This window comes from Xiphophorus maculatus, chromosome 8, assembly GCF_002775205.1.
Source record: "Xiphophorus maculatus strain JP 163 A chromosome 8, X_maculatus-5.0-male, whole genome shotgun sequence".
Lineage (NCBI taxonomy): Eukaryota > Metazoa > Chordata > Actinopteri > Cyprinodontiformes > Poeciliidae > Xiphophorus > Xiphophorus maculatus.
This window is the reverse complement of record NC_036450.1, coordinates 16,798,899-16,816,070: the sequence shown is the minus strand read 5'-3', so window position 1 is coordinate 16,816,070 and position 17,172 is coordinate 16,798,899. Positions and strand designations below refer to the sequence as shown.

The following is a 17,172-nucleotide window of genomic DNA, read 5'->3' as shown; positions in this document are numbered from 1 at the left end:
AAAATACAGTTGAAGTGCAGGACATGCACTACTGTCAACTGATCAGGCTTTGCATAGCCTCAGATCTCAACCTCAGATTATAAAGTGTTGACAGCACACATGTCCTGGGAACTTATTTAAATTGTTAAAACAAGGTTACAGAGTTCAACAAGTCATTTGCATCCCTAACTTTAGACAGCTATGTAGGTATAGCTACCTACAGCTTGTGTTGAGCTCAACACAAGCAACACAAGCAACAATAGTGCCTGAATTCACTAACAAAAGGTCACTTTTAATTGACTGGCATCATCTATAGGTTTGCTGTTATTAAACAGAAGAGGTATTACACAATAGAGATGAGGGAAAAAAAATCACAATTTTGTTTTGAAAATATCGTCAAAAAACAGCATGTTAGTCTGTAGACCAGGGGTCTCAAACTCAATTTACCCGGGGGCCGCTGGAGGTAGAGTCTGGGTGAGCCTGGGCCGCATTCACACACACGGTCTCCTCAGTCGAACCTTTCTGATTGCCTATTACCATATTTGGCCGTAGTCAGGCGCTGTAACAGCCGTAATTGTGTAGTGTCTCTTTAAGATACTCTAGTATTGCTAATGATGTCAGAAGTATGCGCCACGGCTTCTCTGTAGAGAGCGTGGGAGAAACGTGCTAGACGGACATGTTAGCTCCCTAACTTTTTAGTAATGTTACGGGTTGTTTGGACGCTGCTCAATTTTCATGTCTGATAATATAGCAGCCGTTCAACCGGCTTTGTAAGGTTGGTGAAGAGCGTATTTATTAAAGGACAACACTGTGGAATTCCAAGTACCAGTGTGGTTGTGAGTTTTTGACCGTCCTGACGAATCTGCCGCCTCCTCTCCTCCCTTAAAACACAACCCAAGCGTTACAGCGCCTAACCTTAATTACGTTACACTGATCAGCAACTTCCGGGTCTAGACTGGATGCTAAAGCACGTGAAGCGGGAGCGGCAGCGGAAATTGCGCATGTACCGCATGCAAATAATGACAAATAGAAAATGCAAATAGGCCCGGCCGATGTCCCGCCCCCAAGAGCAATATACTCCACCGTGATTGGTAAGTTCGTTCAGCTCCACACACAACACTGAAAAGTGCCAATTATATCAAACTCGCGGGCCGCACTAACATTAAACTTTCATATTAAGGCGGGGGCCACAAACTATCGTCCCGAGGGCCGCAGTTGGCCCACGGGCCGCGAGTTTGAGACCCCTGCTGTAGACAAAGCTTGTGTATTAAATGTAGCCTTAGATTTATAAGTATATTTCCACACCCTGATTTTAAGTAGTTACATCTGATTAAGTCTGAATTTAGGAGATTTTGCAGTAACTGAAAAGCACAACATAAATAAACTCAGTGACAGGATTCAAATCAGAAACTTCAGTTAGAGGAATGGTTTTGGCATTATCAGTCCAAAACCAATGCCTGTCGTAACATTTTGTACTTCTAGTAAATATGATAAAGACAGATGTAAGTCTCAGAAGATTGTCATTAACCTATAACTTGTAGGGCAAAGAACATCCAAGTACAGAAACATCCAGATCTGAATCCAGTAAAAAAATTGTAAAGGGAATGTGAAGAAGAAAGTTCTTGCAAGAAAATTAAAAATCTCCCATTAACGGATGTCAGATGGCGATATTATACAAGTTTTGTTTTGTTGGGGGTTTTTTGTGAATAGATAATTTTAGGTTATTCACAAAGAATATACAAAATTGTCCCTCTTGGAAAAGCTTCTCAGTGTGATACAAACAGAGACTCTGTATTCTGTCGGTAAATTTAAAAGAAAAGACTGGAAGATGTTTACTTGAATATGATAAAAGCCTGACCTTTTTGAGTGAATGTGATGTCCTCAGATGACATCAGGTCATGGCGATGACAAAAGAAAAACAAAAAGCAAAGAAGATAGCGGAACAAACGGTCAAGCTCCCAGTGTCACATTTCTCCTGATGGCTTCCAGACAGCAGCTTTCACCGTTTGTGGGTCTGTTTGTTTGTGATCGGGTTGGTTGTAGTTGGTATTCCATGGGCCTAGTATGTCAGCGACCTTTGGTAGGAATTCACAGACAGTTTGCAATATCATTGCACTGATAAAACCTTCATGTAAAAACAATGTGATTTCATCAACTTTTAAGAAAGACCTAGAAGTGCTAATGGAAGGATATGTGAATGAACAACCATATGCTTAAACCTTGGCACATCTATGTTTCAGAATGGAAAACAGGGAACAAAGAGCTGATGAGAAAAAAAAAAACAAAAAAGCAAGGGGTCTTCAGTGATGGGTGGGCCGCTTTGTTCATTGAGTAATTGATGTGTGTTGGGGGGAGACTGCGTGAGGGTTTTATGCAAGTCAGGATTTCATTAAGACAACTGCATCATAACATTTAGGCTCTGAGCTGTGTAATGACATAATTGTTCTGGTTGTAAAAAGCAGTGAATAAAAATATGTGTCCTTTTATTCAATTAGTTCAACATTAAGGAAGATTAAGAAAGGACACCACAACAAAAACCCAGCAGCCAACAGTAAAATCCAAGCCTCTAACTTACACACACACCCACCCCCACCCACGCACACATACACATGACATATGCGGACATTTTAAAAGCAGGTACATCACCTCCACCAGTATCGCTTTTGATCTTCTTCTCTTTTCTTCTCAACACCCACCCTCGGTTTTTAATTTGCATTCGCAGAAGGGAGAGGGTAGAGGGGTGGGCCGTTCCAACGTTTGAGGTTACGCAGAATTGGGGGTTGGGGGGGGAGGGATTTGGGGGATTTCTCTCCAGCAGCTTTTCAGAGAGGGTGAGGTATCAATCAGGTGCTGATGTTACGATGATGCAAGGTTTCAGTCTACTAAGAAAAGTTACTTCTGAGGATTTGTATCAACTTAAGAGCAGTTAAAAGTCGCTATGAGTTGTTTGCTGACACATGCATGCAGCTGTTAGGAGGATGTCTGATGTTGCATTAATGAGACGTCTTGTAAAAGTATTTAAGAGAACTTGATGTCTTCTGGGTTTAAAAAACTGGAGACAGTATCTAAAATGTCGGGCAGAATCAAGAAATCAAATCATAGAAATAATTAGCTTGAATCAACCCATTTATTCTCATGCGCTTAGTCTACATTCAAGCCAGAAAGGTGTGAATGCATTGCATTTCTCAAATATATATTACATTCAATAGTGCCGCTGATTTGTATAAATATAATACAACATCAGAGTGTCATCAAATATAATTTCTTTTAAAAAGTGTAAAACTGAGGTGCTGTGGTGGCGCAGGGGCAAGGCACGGCCCACATATTGAGGCCTTAGTCCTCGTGGCGGCGGTCGCAGGTTCGATTCCCAGCCCGGCGACATTTGCCACATGTCTTCCCCCTCTCTGATTACTCTGTTTCCTTTCAAATTGAAGCCACTAGAGCCAACAAACCCTTTTTTTTTTTTTTTAAGTGTAAAATAAAAAAATTGAGCAAAATATACAGAAATTCTCAACAGCTGTACAACATTGGTCCCAAAGCTTTGGAATATATAAACTTTTCATTTCTAAAATAAATATTTTAAAATAAAGAAGCTATACTCTGTACTGCAAGTGTGCAATCAGCCAAAGGATAGTGTTTCTTTCACCTCCAACAGCATGCATTTCACTGTTCTTTAAGGAGGGGGTAATTAACCCACAGAAACCCAGAGGTTGCTTAACTCATCTCTTATTGAATGTCTTCTTTCTTTTATAGCTAAAATCCTGAGAAATACATAAGAAATACTTTAGGAAAATATATATTTTCAAGCATGACTACTAAAACATTTTTTCTCAAACGGAGAAAAACGGAACATAAAGTCTAGGTCAACATTCAATGTGACAAATCTGAACCGTAAAGGATTCAGATAAAAAGGTGCTACGAGGCAAAGGCTGTTTATTTGTATTTTTTGGAGTCTTTAGCGTCTGACTCGTCTTTGGCTCTGCGCGTGCCTCTGTCACCCCTAACAGGAGAAGGACAGTTGTGTCTGCACTCTTTGGTTGACCCACGAGTGGTGATCCTGCCTCTGTTTGATGTGCCGTTATCCATGATGATGGTTCCACATATCCGTCTCAGGGTGAGAGCGCCGTAGGAGAAACGTCCCGTAAAGAGCACCTCAAACAGGAGCCACTCGATGGGAGCGAAGGGGAAGGAGGAGGAGCCAGTCAGCATCATATAGGACTGAAGAAAAGCAAAGAAAAAAAAAAATCAGATGAGAGAAGTTGCCCAAATAGTTCATTACTGCTCAACCGGACCGAAAAAAATAAAACTGTAAACGGTAAAACACTGAAATTCTAATTTCTAAGAAGATAAAAAGAAAACACAGCAAAATTTCAAATAGCACAAACACTAAAGGAAAATAACATTAGAATAGAAATTGCTTGGAAGTTCTGTCAACAATAGCAAGTTTACTTTAACAATTTGGACCTTTTTGTTCTGACCACAATCTGGGTTTGATTCGAACCCAGACTATGGACGTTTCGTACCCGCCTTGACACGCCAGTCTTTTCTTGGTTTTATTTATAAAGTTGACCAGCCAAAACAGGAATTGGAACAAAAATATCTGCAAATAGGATGTAACATAACATCTCAAAAAATGTCATAAAAATATTACTTCAATGCAATAGACTAACAAATGTATCAACAAGTGAAATTGGAGCGTTTTATGATTTGTTTTGTCCACAATTCATCAAAAACGCTTAACAGATACAATATGTTTGTTCAAGGGACAAAACTAGACATAACCAGGTATCAAATCAACCTGCAAACTAGTATAGGAGCCAATCTGACCCAAGATTGTTTTACTATTTATTTTGAGTCTTTTCTGAACTTTTTCAAATGTTACAATTTTGTATCTATCTTTTTGTATCTTACGTTCTTCTGACTTCAGTTACATATTTTTTATCTTTCTGTTTATTTATTTTTTGAGGAAAATGCTTTTGGTACGGTATTTGTTATTGGGTTTGTCGCAAATGCTACATATAACAAACATATATACAGTATATACTGTATATATATATATATATATATATATACAGTATATACAGCAAAAAATTGCTTTAATTAATTAAAGCAATTTCCATTTACAGTGGTTTTGATCCACTGTAGGTTCAGGAGGCTCTAATTAATATGAGAATCTATCAGGCATGATTGCACAACTATAAAGGACCTTTTGTTTATAAGTCAGGCAATTATTATTTGGAGACATAGCTACATTTTCTAACAGTTAATCTATACATAGACCTTAGGAAATTAGTGTAAATGACTGGTTGTCAAAGTGGGTTCAAAACACCCAACTGTACAAGTTACAGAACAGTCTGTTGATTTCAATTACACTACATATCTGGAAAGATTGAGAATAGAAACGTCTAAACTGCAGACACTTCTCTCAAATCGATGTATTTAGAATATGATTCCGTATTTTAACTAAACACTGCAGATCATATGACGGTCTCATAAAATTATGTCAATTTATAAAAAAGCAGACTGCTATCTCTTCTATATCCAAATACTAAACAAACTAACTTTAGAAAATGCACAAATTATCATCACATTCAAACAGCATAAAGGCAGACTTGAAATATATGTCTGTGTAAAGTATTAAAACCTTATAAACGATCAAGGGGTATTTTTTCAGCAAGAACATGATGGCTGCTTAAAAAGCATAAAAGCACATATTAGTGGTTAATTTCCATTAGTGAATGACTGCGTAAAGTATATGCCATTAGAAACAAAATAATAAACATCAGGCCTGGACACAGCTCTTAAATCTGATGAAACGGGCTGCTGGTAATTTGACGGATCAGTCAGTGGGAGCTAACTGGAGCAAAAGTTGAAAGAAGATGTGATAGATTTATCTGTGTCTGAGTCATGAGCACAAGTTTCCCAGAGAAGAGAAAAGTGGGTGATGCAAGCTGATGAAAATGATGCAAAAGCTCCAGCCCTGGGGTAATACGCAGCTAATGTGAGTCACCGCAGTAAAAACCTCAAAAAAAACAGCAAAGGGAGCAAGGTCATTTAAAAGACAAAACATCAAAGATCTGGCTGGAGCTGTGGCTGTGGCAAACAAAACATTTGCCATATCAAAGGTTTGCTTCAATTAATAAAAAGGAGACTGTCAAATTGCTGTTATTAGACACATCTCCCTGTTCTGCATATGACTCTCAGGGTTGAATTCCAGTAGTGTGAATACAGTCCAAGACACTGACCTTGTTGACAACAGTAAAGACGGTGTAGAAAAGCATCAGGTGGTGTTTCTCCACAGGCAGGTACTGAGTCTCCTCCAGAGCAAACAGCACCGCCCCTATCAGGGTGATCTTTGTAGGACTGAAATTGACAAAACATCAGAAAGAATATTCTAATAAACAAGAAAAAAACAACACATCAAAATATTTATTATCTCAACAGCAAAGCCTGCCGACACTTTAAATATATCTGGAGACACCCGAGACGTTCTGCATGCAAAATGGTTGCAAAATTACAAAAGTCCAAATCAAACACTTTGTTTACAGGCTGCCTCTTGGCTCTGCATCATCATGCAGAACATTATCTATAACTAGAGAGTGGCAAAAGCTGGTGCTGCAGCATGAATGATGAGAAAGGACGTATTAAACACTGAACAGAACCCTCTCACAAAATCATAAACCTGTGAGCATAATTAGAGCTCATTAAGACACATAAGCACTAATGTGCATTATCGCTCTTAGCTCGATTGCTGTAAGACACTTTCAAATAAATTACAGCACCGTATTGGAAAAATGATCATTTCCATTTCTACTCATTCCTCAAATGAGACGATTGGTACAGTAAGCTACAACATTCAGGCATAACATCATGGTCACCTGCCTGATGCTGTTTGTTGGTCCTGCTTTGCACTAAAGCTTTGAGACATGGCATTTTATATAAGTAGCGCGTTTCAGAGATAAACATCATAATGTGCTGTACACAGAGGGAAACGTTAAAAACATGGTTCCCATATAATGCACTCCATGGAAACCAGGTGGGTATTTATCAAAAATCTTAGGCTGATCCAGAACAGAAATCAGTCATAACTCTTTAAAGGATTGTGCAATTAATTGGCTGAAAGGAGTCCAAGCTGTGCTTCTTAAGAACTAGAACCCCGGAAGGTGTGCTGTGGTGTCTGGCAGTCAGATGTCAGCAGCAGATCCTTTCACTCTGGCCCAACTAAAAACCTAGGTCTCAGTTCAATTAAAGTGATCTCTGGTGAGGTTCGAATGGATAAGTGGATGCCAATCGGACCGGACACCGTTCCGAAATCAGAAAGCAAACTATAGCGCAGGGCAATCTGAATAAATGTGCGTGTCAAGCGATAGAGGGAGAAATGGCTTGTAGTCTTTTACCAAAGACAAAAAAGTAATTCTGCAATCGCAAAAATATTACACCACTCCATTTTTGTTTACATTTTTGCGAAGAAGGAAGTCGCGCTCATGTCTTCTTTAGACGCTTTCATGTCGCTTGATTCACAGGTTCTTAATGCTGCACCACCACATGCGAGGAAGTAAACAAGTTTTTCAAATGGTTTGGATTGTTTGACACAGTATCAAAGACACAGTATCAAGACAAGTGTGAAAGCGAACCACACCAGCTGAAAATGTAACAAGCAATTTTCCTTCCCAATCGAAAGAAGTCTACCAGACTATCAGGTGTGAAAACACTCCAAGTTAGCTATGTGTGGAAACTATCACTGATTTGCACATCATCCTGCCAGCATATTGTTATTAATGTTGACTGATTGCTCTCATCATCTTAATACTTGCTTCCTTTAATGAACTAGTTTAACCCTGGTAATGAATTTAGGAATAGTTTTCCAACCTGAAAGAAGATATTTTTGCGATTTAGCAGGATGTGTTATTCTACAAAGATGCACTATGTATTTTAACATCTTTCTCTGAGATGTAGCATAAACCTCAGCAATTTAACTACTACTCACATGTGAATGTGTTAGATTGGGCTACACAGATCAGCCTTTCATCCCCACATGCATCAGCTCACATAGGTTGGACAACTTCTGACAGATATTGACCACTGCAGAGTGCCTACAACTCATAAAGACTGCAGTTTTGGAGATGCCCTAACCTATTACTACAACTACCCTTGTCAAACGCGCTTAAATGCATCTGGTGCCCTAAAACACCAGCTTTGTTTATTGCACCTACTAACAGATGAACAGATAATCCATGTTATTCCGCTGTAGTGGTCATAGCTGTGTGAGCTACATTCTTGTCAGAACTCCAGGGGTGAGTGTATGGTAGTAAAACAAGTCTGATTTGTTTCTCCACTCAGGAAACATGTAAACACCGACCGCAATGCAAACCTGCTGGAGAAGACTTACTAGGACATCCTAATTAGCTCGTTGGTTTCTGGCCTCCATATACCCCGGACAAGCTGCTCAAAATTACTGATGAGGCCACCTCCAGCACCTGCAAAGAACAGCCATGCCTTTAAAACACATAAACAAGTACACAATTTACCTGATTTATAGTGACTTAAAAGCTAAATAATGTTTTCATATCTATCACATAAAAACAATGCATAACTCAGATCACTTACTGACCTTTCGCCCACCCGATGGCGATCATAATCAGCAGGTTGTCCTCGTACTTGTCTTGTGCCTGAGCAATGCCTCCAAGGATCTTCCAGGTCCTGGTCACCTCCTTCATTGCTGACAGCACCACCCTGATGGGCGTCAGAGTAGTGAAGCTGTAGACCCAGTCCATGGGGCAATAAAATATCAAGTACCTGTAGAGACAAAAAAAGCTCTGATAACTTCCAGTTCTGGTCAAAACATTACACATACTTACCATGGCAATGCATGTCTTAATAATTTTGGCTTCTTAATAATGCATTTAAACAGTTCTTTTTCCAAGATGGAAATTGAATAAAGAACCAAACATTTTTTGTAGCCATAAACAAGTTACAATTAGCAGCGTACCTCTGGGTGGGTGGATGGATGATCTTGCTACTTGGCTGAAATTTGTTAGTTTTTGAAAATTAAATTGTCAGACTTTTAAAAGAACAATAGGACAAAAATCTAATCAGAGTTATATCTTGAATCCCGGGTGTAGGGATTCAAGAAGCTATCTGTGCAACTTGTTAAAAAAATATTTATCGTATTAGTTTGGGTATATGTCTGCAAATGTTAATGGAGAGTGAAGAGTGCCGAATTACATTAAATAGATAACACATGTAATAATTATTTGTATTCTTAAAAAATCTGAAATAAATGCAGAAATAGTATTAAAAATGTAATTAATTATTTGTGCCTCAATTAAGTGTGCTGATTTTATTTTAAAAACAGATACAATCACCATCTAATAAGTCAAGTCAAAACAACTTCTTCAAAGTTTGCCATGTCTCAACATCTTCACTCTCAATATATATTTGAGGCATCATGTACAATTTAGAGGTAAGGTTATCTGCTTGCTTACCTTTTAAGCAGGTAAGTAAAAACACACAATAAATTCCAACTTACATGATGACTGCCGGATTATAAAAAATAACTAAGTTGTAGCATGTTGTATAATTATATAAGTTGTAAAAAGAACTTCCAAATGCATTGTCAAAAGCCCAAAATTACTTACTTTTATGGTCACGAGTGTAAACGTCTGACTAATCTGTGTAAAGTGAAGTGTTTTTACCCTGCTGTGTCAGTGAAGTACCTCTCTTTACCAGCAGAGTGCTAGATATGTGTTAAGGTGTAATTTTATAGTAAACCAGCAGAGGGAACCAAAGACTTTGTTTTCAAAGTCAGGAGACCTGCTGTGTCTTCCACTTGTCAGGCTCTCCCTGACTTAAAAAAAAAAAAAGCAAGTTCACCAATAGTTATATTTGTGTGTCACCTTTATCTGTCAACATAAACTTTTTTATTTCTTCCTCTTTGCTCTTCTCTCTGAACTTGCTTTGGACACATCTAGACAGACAAAAGACCGTTCTATGCACTGTTCCAGCCTCTGTCATTTACCAGATGATTGATGCAAGCAGAATATTGTCGCTGTTGGACAAAGGTCCTATTGGTGGCTCAGCCAGCATGATCCCTGTCAGTACTGCTCCCCCGAAGCAGTGCAGCATGGAGCTGAACCAACAGGCCAGGGGGCTGATTCTGGACAGAACTAGAGCTCCTGTGTAAGAAACATGAGTATTAAAGTGATTAGTGTCTCTGTTGATTAAATATTTCAACACCTTCACGAACATTTGCAAAAGTGTAAATGTCTGAGAACACCATATATTTGTTTGCAACAAATCAAGTTTAGAGCAATGTAATACTTTGGTTTCTTCGCGGCCAGATATTTGTGCCTCAAACGTCTTAGCTGCATAAATATTAACTAGCTTATATTCCACAGGCACAGAGAACAGAGGAAGGGAAAGGTTTGTCAAACACATCCGCAGACTTTGCTCTGCAGTTTACATTTCGAAGTGCAGAGCAGAGAAATGACCTATATAGATAATGACACTTCCTCAAAGATAAAAAAACCATCAGCTTTCTGAGTAATTCCAGCCTGATTAGACAGAACCGTGCAGTTTTGCTTTTTTCACCTGCAATCATTCACACAATACCTGCTTGACAAGACCAGCAATGAACTCAAGATTAACATATGCAAACATAGAAGCCTGGGAACTGCTCTACAGCATGCCACAACGCATTCTGATTTCCATAATCATAGTCAAGAAAAGTAAGATATTATGCAGTATGCCTTACATTTAGAATATACCGATGTCATTATAATATGATTTGTATAATACATTCATAGATCATTAGTCACTGATCTATTTAGTTTAATGAAAACAAATCAAGCCCAGAAATCAACACATTTAGACCTCAGACAGGTAGCCCCGTCCAGAGTCTCTACAACCATACAGCTTTACTTGGGACTACAACGTTAATCTGAGGATTAGAGACTGACTGTAGACTCCAGGAGAGGGATATGGAGAATTTAAATCTGTTTTTCTCCCCTGAAGACTACTTTGGACTCAGTATGATTGCTTTTTAACCCTCTACTAACAATTATCAATCAAGAGAGGCCTTTCCAGTGTGCTCCAGTAGGTGCAATAGGACAACTTTGCTTGAGTTCAAGGTCCTAAATTGATGGCCAGACATTCTTCCTCGGGGTTTTCTGTTAGGGAGCATGGTTCCACCTATTCCACCATTGCTGGTCTTCCAAAGTCCAGAAGTAGCTCCAGAACATCACACTACCAGCACCATGTTTGACTCTATGTGTTATGTTCTTTTAGCTTTGGACTAGATGTAACAGAGATCATAGGATCCACAGAGTTCCACTGTTGTTTCTCATTAGTCTACAGAATAGTCTCAATAAGTCTGGATATTCATCAAGATGTTTTTAGGGAAACAGAAAAGGGGCATTTGCGATTTGTGACTTTTTTATCTTCTTTTTTTCTGAAGATATATCAACTCTCAGTTAGAGGCAAAATGTTTTCAAGAATGGCTTTAGAGGCTTTTAGAGAAGAAATCCAGTTGCCTTCTACCTAAGTACTCAGGAATGTCCTGGAGGACTGAGAACTCATACCAGCATATTACTCCTGATGTTTTCTCTGCAGGTCAATAATGGTTCACAGGAGATCAGTGGCTTGCAACCCTGTCCATGCTGATAGGGGTCATTGACTTACTTTCTCATCTGCTCTTGAATTTCTTTTGATTTTGACATAATTTGTTGCTTTTAGAGATCTTTAAGCCTACATTGTGTTGTCAGACAACTATTTAAGTTATTTCTTTCTTGAGCCTACAAGTCAGACAGAGTTCAACATTTTGTTTGGATGGAAAAACTGAGCTTTGTGGGAAAAGGTGGGTAATCACAGGTAATTCAGGATTTAACAAGCGGGGTAATTACAGTTTCACACAGGGCCAGAGCAGTTTGGATAGCTTTTTTTCCTTTAACGAATAAAATCATAGCTAGATAACTAGCATTTACATGTGTTTACTCTGACATCCCTCACAGTAAACACTAAAAAGTGGGTGTGCTTGGCCTGGTGGGAGTCTTGGTGCAGAGTGTAGCATTGTGTTTACACAGTTAACAGCCATGACGCTTTGTCACCACCTTTAGATGTGAAGCAAATGTAAATTATGCTGTCAGTGCTAGAGTCTGACTGAGCAGACAATCAGAAAATCATGATTAGCACTAAAACTGCTGGGTGCGGCAAGATCAACTCAATACAAACACCACAAAATGACTGTTGTTTATATTTTCAGCTGATGTAAACTTAAAGAGCTCTGATCGGCAGGTTCACCTCAACTAGATCCTCTCTTTTGCTTAGTAGGAAACACATTTCCAAGGCAAATGAGCTATCAGGCCAACCACACTGCTGCTACCATGATATGCTTCCCCTAGTTTGTTTATCCTTTTCCTTGGCTGGAAAGAAGAGACAGAATTGTCTCTTTTCTTCATTCACTACTCGTTGTTTTGTTTGAAAGTTGGTTTGTCATCAAAACAAATACATATAATTTCTTCCATCTGAGAAGATCTTTTTTTTCTTTCCTCTTTACAATTATGTAGTACTTTGTGTTGGTCTAACACATAAAGATAAATGTTAATATTTGTGCTTTTTCAAAATGTTGAAAATGTTCAAACAGTATAAATAGTCTTGTCATGTCTTATAGTTATCATCCAAGATCTGTACCACTCATCTAAAGACACTACAATGAATCAACTAACAGGAAGACACCCCTAAACTAAACATGTCCGATCTGCACCCAAACAGGAGCTTTCTCCTCCACCTGTGACATCAGTCTAAACTGATTTCTCTTCATCCATCTCTCTTTCTTCACTCACATGATCAGACTGATCCTGAACTCATGACTTCCATGGCCTAAGTGGTCTGTCTTTACAGCCATTAATGGATTGATAAAAAATAAAAAAAATCTTGTTTCTATTTCTGGCTTGAAGCAGAAATTGCTGACAGACAAATAACCACTGTTGGTCCTCCATGTCTCTGCCTCCTGCTTCCCAAACAATCCACATGTGGAAGTGAGTATAGCTTTTGAGTTTAAAATAACTCCATAATGAGATACAGTCTTAGGAGGAACTCTTGTGCTCTTTTAGAGAAAGCTTGTGTGCGTTTCTAGCAGTGTCTAGAAAATGTCCTTTATAACCTTAAATAACAACTTTCTTCCTCTTACTGTTACTTAAGAAAAAGAAAGTGATTTAAGGCAGGAAAGAGGACAGGCATGAAGGGCTGGAAAAGTTTATAGCATTCCATTCCTTTTATGGGAGTTAAGACCAATAGAACCTGAAAACCAAATCAAACTTTTAGGAGATGCTGTTCAAACCAGCTTACTATTTTCAGAACTTTTTCCACTAGAAATCACAGAACACAGATGTACGAGCACATTTCCCAGAGGCACCTCATATGAATTGTTTGCTTATATCTCTACACTCTGTATCTTCCCACCACTTTGAGACGGCCTGATGCCAGGAGATGAGGACAATGGGTTAAAATGTCACAGCGACTCAGATGCTTTGCAAGGCAAGTTCAGAAATAGATCTGCTCTGTACTACAATGGCTTGCGTCTATGTTCTTGAATGTTCGTGTGTTGAAAGTCAAACGCTGGAGCAATTAGAAGCCCACCTGTCACTATAGCCATAACAGAAACAAACCCTGGCACAAGGCCTGACTTTGCTCTGTGTTGCTATAATACAGTTTGACTGGCACAAGGTTAATATTAAAGTCATCTTAGAGAGTTTTATTTCTGTTTGAGCTCGGCAAAACACCTGAACAAGCCTAATTCAAACACTTGAGGAGAAGCAGTAACTCTCTTTTTTCTTCTATTTTCCAAGTATCAACATGTGTTTGTTACTATGATCTGCTACTGTTGTCAATCAGTCACTTAAAAAAATAATCAATATAATTGTTAGAGGATAAGTAGTAGTTAGGCCTTGGACTAGATGTAGGATCAAGCCTGTATAAGCCTACTAATTAGTCTTACAGATGTTAGATGGCCTCTAAAGCTTGGTTCAAAATATATTTAATGTCACAGATTAAAAAGCAAGACTGCTTGAATGCTCCTTAAAAGTCTAAAAAGTGCCTTCAACACTTCAAGATGGTCATGTTGGATTTCAACGGGATTTAAACCTGTCAGTGCAGAACGGTGGTTCTGTGGAGGCTGTTTGATGTGTGCATGTATGGTCCTCATAAAAATAATGTTTTATTTCTCTTTCTGGACTGGCACACTGTCAGGAGTACTGTAAGAATCCAAACCTTAAATGAACAAAAGTGCAGCCATGCCTCCCTCAGCATAGACACCCAAGGAAGCTGAAACTATAAAGCTGACAAACCAGCTGGGTGGGTTCATAAATTTGGAGCAGGCCAGTCTTATCTGACATACCCCAGCTGCTGCTGTGATGTTTAACACACGACTAAAGAAACCGTTGAATTACAAAAATAAAACAACACATATCCCTGGAGATAACCCAGAGAGGTGTCTTCACCTTTGACCAAAAATAATTTTTAATAAGGGAAACATGATGTCTTTTTATCTTTTTTTTTTTATCTCTTCACTTTATAGTAGAGTTACTGCATGAACCTAAAACAAGTATAAAACAATATAAAACAGTATAAAACAATACTGTTTTATATACACTAAAGAATGTAAATGAAAGGCAAAGCTTCTATCACATCTATAGCTCTACAAGTGGCCATTGTAAACACATAAATGCAGAAATATGAAGGTGAATTTACAACTTGCAACGCATTTGGGAATCTTATCATTAAAATCTCACAGTGTCATCGCAAAATTAAATAATAATCAATTACCGACCAATTACCGAAAATATCTGATTCTAACACGAACATTACCAGATTATCATTTGTTATCTATTTCTTCATTCCTGTTCATGACAGAGCTGGTGCTAACTGCTAACATTTTGATCTGCCAAAACGCTACATAATTTACCTGAAGACAAGGGGAATTTTTTGTCAACTTTATGGCCTATTAGGTGATGTTTTTAACAAGCAATATACCCAAAAGAACTACTGATCTGATATCAGGGAGATTACGAATTAGCTCGCGAACCACCTGGATTCCATCACAAATTACAAAAATAAACTAGAAATAATAGATAAAAACTAATTTAGCAATATGATTGCATTTTTAAAGGGTAACTGTTTATTCTTGTAGTGTGTAATTCTTCAATGTTTTTAAGGTTAAAAAGAGGAATTTTTACAGTCAAGCTGCACAATATATTGAACTGCTGATGTCAGCGCAACATCAATCTGTGCAATGTTACAACTGCAAAAGATGAAATATTTTGTAGGCTTTAAAATTGTAAGTGCCATATATTCAAACTGTGCATGTCAATAACATATTTGGTAAGCTATGTTACCAAAAATAATGTACTTTCCTTTTATGGAAAGGATGTACTTTCCTTTTATGCTTATAATCTGATTTTGGCATGGGTGACTAAGAACCTCATTCTCAGAGAGATTTCTGGCAACTCTCATGAGCGAAAAAAGAAAAGCTATTGTCAATGCAGATATTGTAAACACAGTATTCAAAAATATGTTTGGAGTCTAATACCATGCAGGTCTGTTCAACAGCAACAACCTTACTTTTTGGCTCAATAAAAATACTATTACAAGTCACTTAATTTGCATTATTTCTAACCACTAGACAAAACACTGAGTAAACACAATTACTGAATTTGAACTATTAATATCAACATTTTAAAATATTTTACAAACTAAGCATGTTTTTATGATTTCACAATTACATATTTTACAAGTTGTAGTACAAACAAAGGAACATAAATCACAATGTAATTTCAGCTTATAAACGTTACTGCAATATTATTTCTAAACTCCACATGCATGACCTATCGTTGGTATCTCTGGAAAGTTATATTTAACCTCTTTCAGAGCAAGTCATATGTTTTTACAGATCATTCGAACATTTTGCTAACATACATGTACCTCCAGCCCACTAAATACAGATTTTCTGCTAGTAAAGGCCTTCATCATAAAGATGCAATCAAAAAAATAAAATAAAATAAAATAAATAAATGAATAAATAAAAAATATCCTAGAAATCTATGGGAGATAAATGGAACAAAATATTTAGTCATTCCAATAGCTGGAATAATAAACTTTGTAAGAGAGACCGGAAGTTCTTTTCCAGTTTAAGATTGAAAAATAACAAAAAAGTTAAATATTCTCCTTTTTTTCTATAAGCTTCATAAGATAAAACCAACGAGACATAAACATGAAAAATAAATATTAAATACTTATTAAACGTGCACACTGCACAATGAGGGTGATTAAAATAAATAATAGTCAGTCCGCATTCTAACTGCCACAACACCCGCTGTGTTTGCTTACGTTGTTGCAACACTGAACGTTCAACGTTAACATGTTACAGCTGTTACACTTTAACTTATAAACTATTTAAGTATCAACACAAGGACAACTATAGTTTCCAAACTTTATAAATTATGCAGACGCTCGAACTTTTCACTCACCTGGCTGCTCCCTCAAAGCCATCACCGACACGATATAGTGCGCGATCTCAAAATAAGGAAACATGGACAAGTTTGCCAGTCCATCTGACAGTTCGTCCAAGGATGACATGTCGAAGAAACTCATCTTTGTTGCCTGGTCGAGAGCACTACGCTATGCTAGTTAGTTAGTCTGACCCTCGGGTGGAGAAAAGGCACGGGTCCAACTGAGAGCATCAAGGTATTAACACTTCATCCACGGTCTAAGAGGTTTGACACAAGCCAGGTGGCACACAACAGCTGTGTGTTGAGGATACGCTTCTGCCGAGTGGCTCACAGCTGGCTAGCTGAGTTATGGGATCACCGCTGGTCGCTGGGCAACAGCTTGGCGTTGCCACGGGACGGTCATCAGCGACGCTGTCATCCGCGCATAGACGGAATTCCTGCTTCGTTCTCCGCCATGCTAGTGATGTGGCGGGCGGAGCCACGGCGGATTGTCATTGGAGGATTACAGCCAATCAGCTGCCAGAGGGTGGCTTTGCGAGGTGATGGAACAGGATATGAAAGCATTCTGTGCCTGTTGTGTTTATTCCCACCTGCAGTTGCTTGGCGTTACGATAATCTTATTCAAACTATAATCAGTGTGACATGATTTTCTATTAGTGATACAAAACTACTTTGTGTACGGTAAGACCAT

The 17,172-nt window shown here is 38.3% G+C and overlaps 1 protein-coding gene across 1 annotated transcript; it reads right to left on the bottom strand.

Annotated features, from left to right (window-relative positions):
* Window positions 1-3,087: 3,087 nt before the first annotated feature.
* tmem38b (transmembrane protein 38B) lies at window positions 3,088-16,945 on the bottom strand. The gene is made up of 6 exons (XM_005810068.2): window positions 16,500-16,945; window positions 9,998-10,154; window positions 8,591-8,775; window positions 8,369-8,456; window positions 6,225-6,342; window positions 3,088-4,197 (listed from the first exon to the last, which is right to left on the bottom strand). The coding sequence occupies exons 1-6, from the start codon at window positions 16,621-16,623 to the stop codon at window positions 3,913-3,915; spliced, it is 957 nt and encodes a 318-aa protein (XP_005810125.1). The 5' UTR covers window positions 16,624-16,945; the 3' UTR covers window positions 3,088-3,912.
* Window positions 16,946-17,172: the final 227 nt, after the last annotated feature.

Excerpts from the sequence above, each read along its gene's own strand:
- tmem38b (XM_005810068.2), bottom strand. The coding sequence starts at position 16,623 with ATGAGTTTCTTCGACATGTCATCCTTGGACGAACTGTCAGATGGACTG. Across the intron at positions 8,776-9,997 it reads CTGCTTGCATCAATCATCTG|GTACTTGATATTTTATTGCC; the intron begins GTAAATGACAGA and ends TTGTCTCTACAG. Across the intron at positions 4,198-6,224 it reads TCTTTACTGTTGTCAACAAG|TCCTATATGATGCTGACTGG; the intron begins GTCAGTGTCTTG and ends GCTTTTCTTCAG.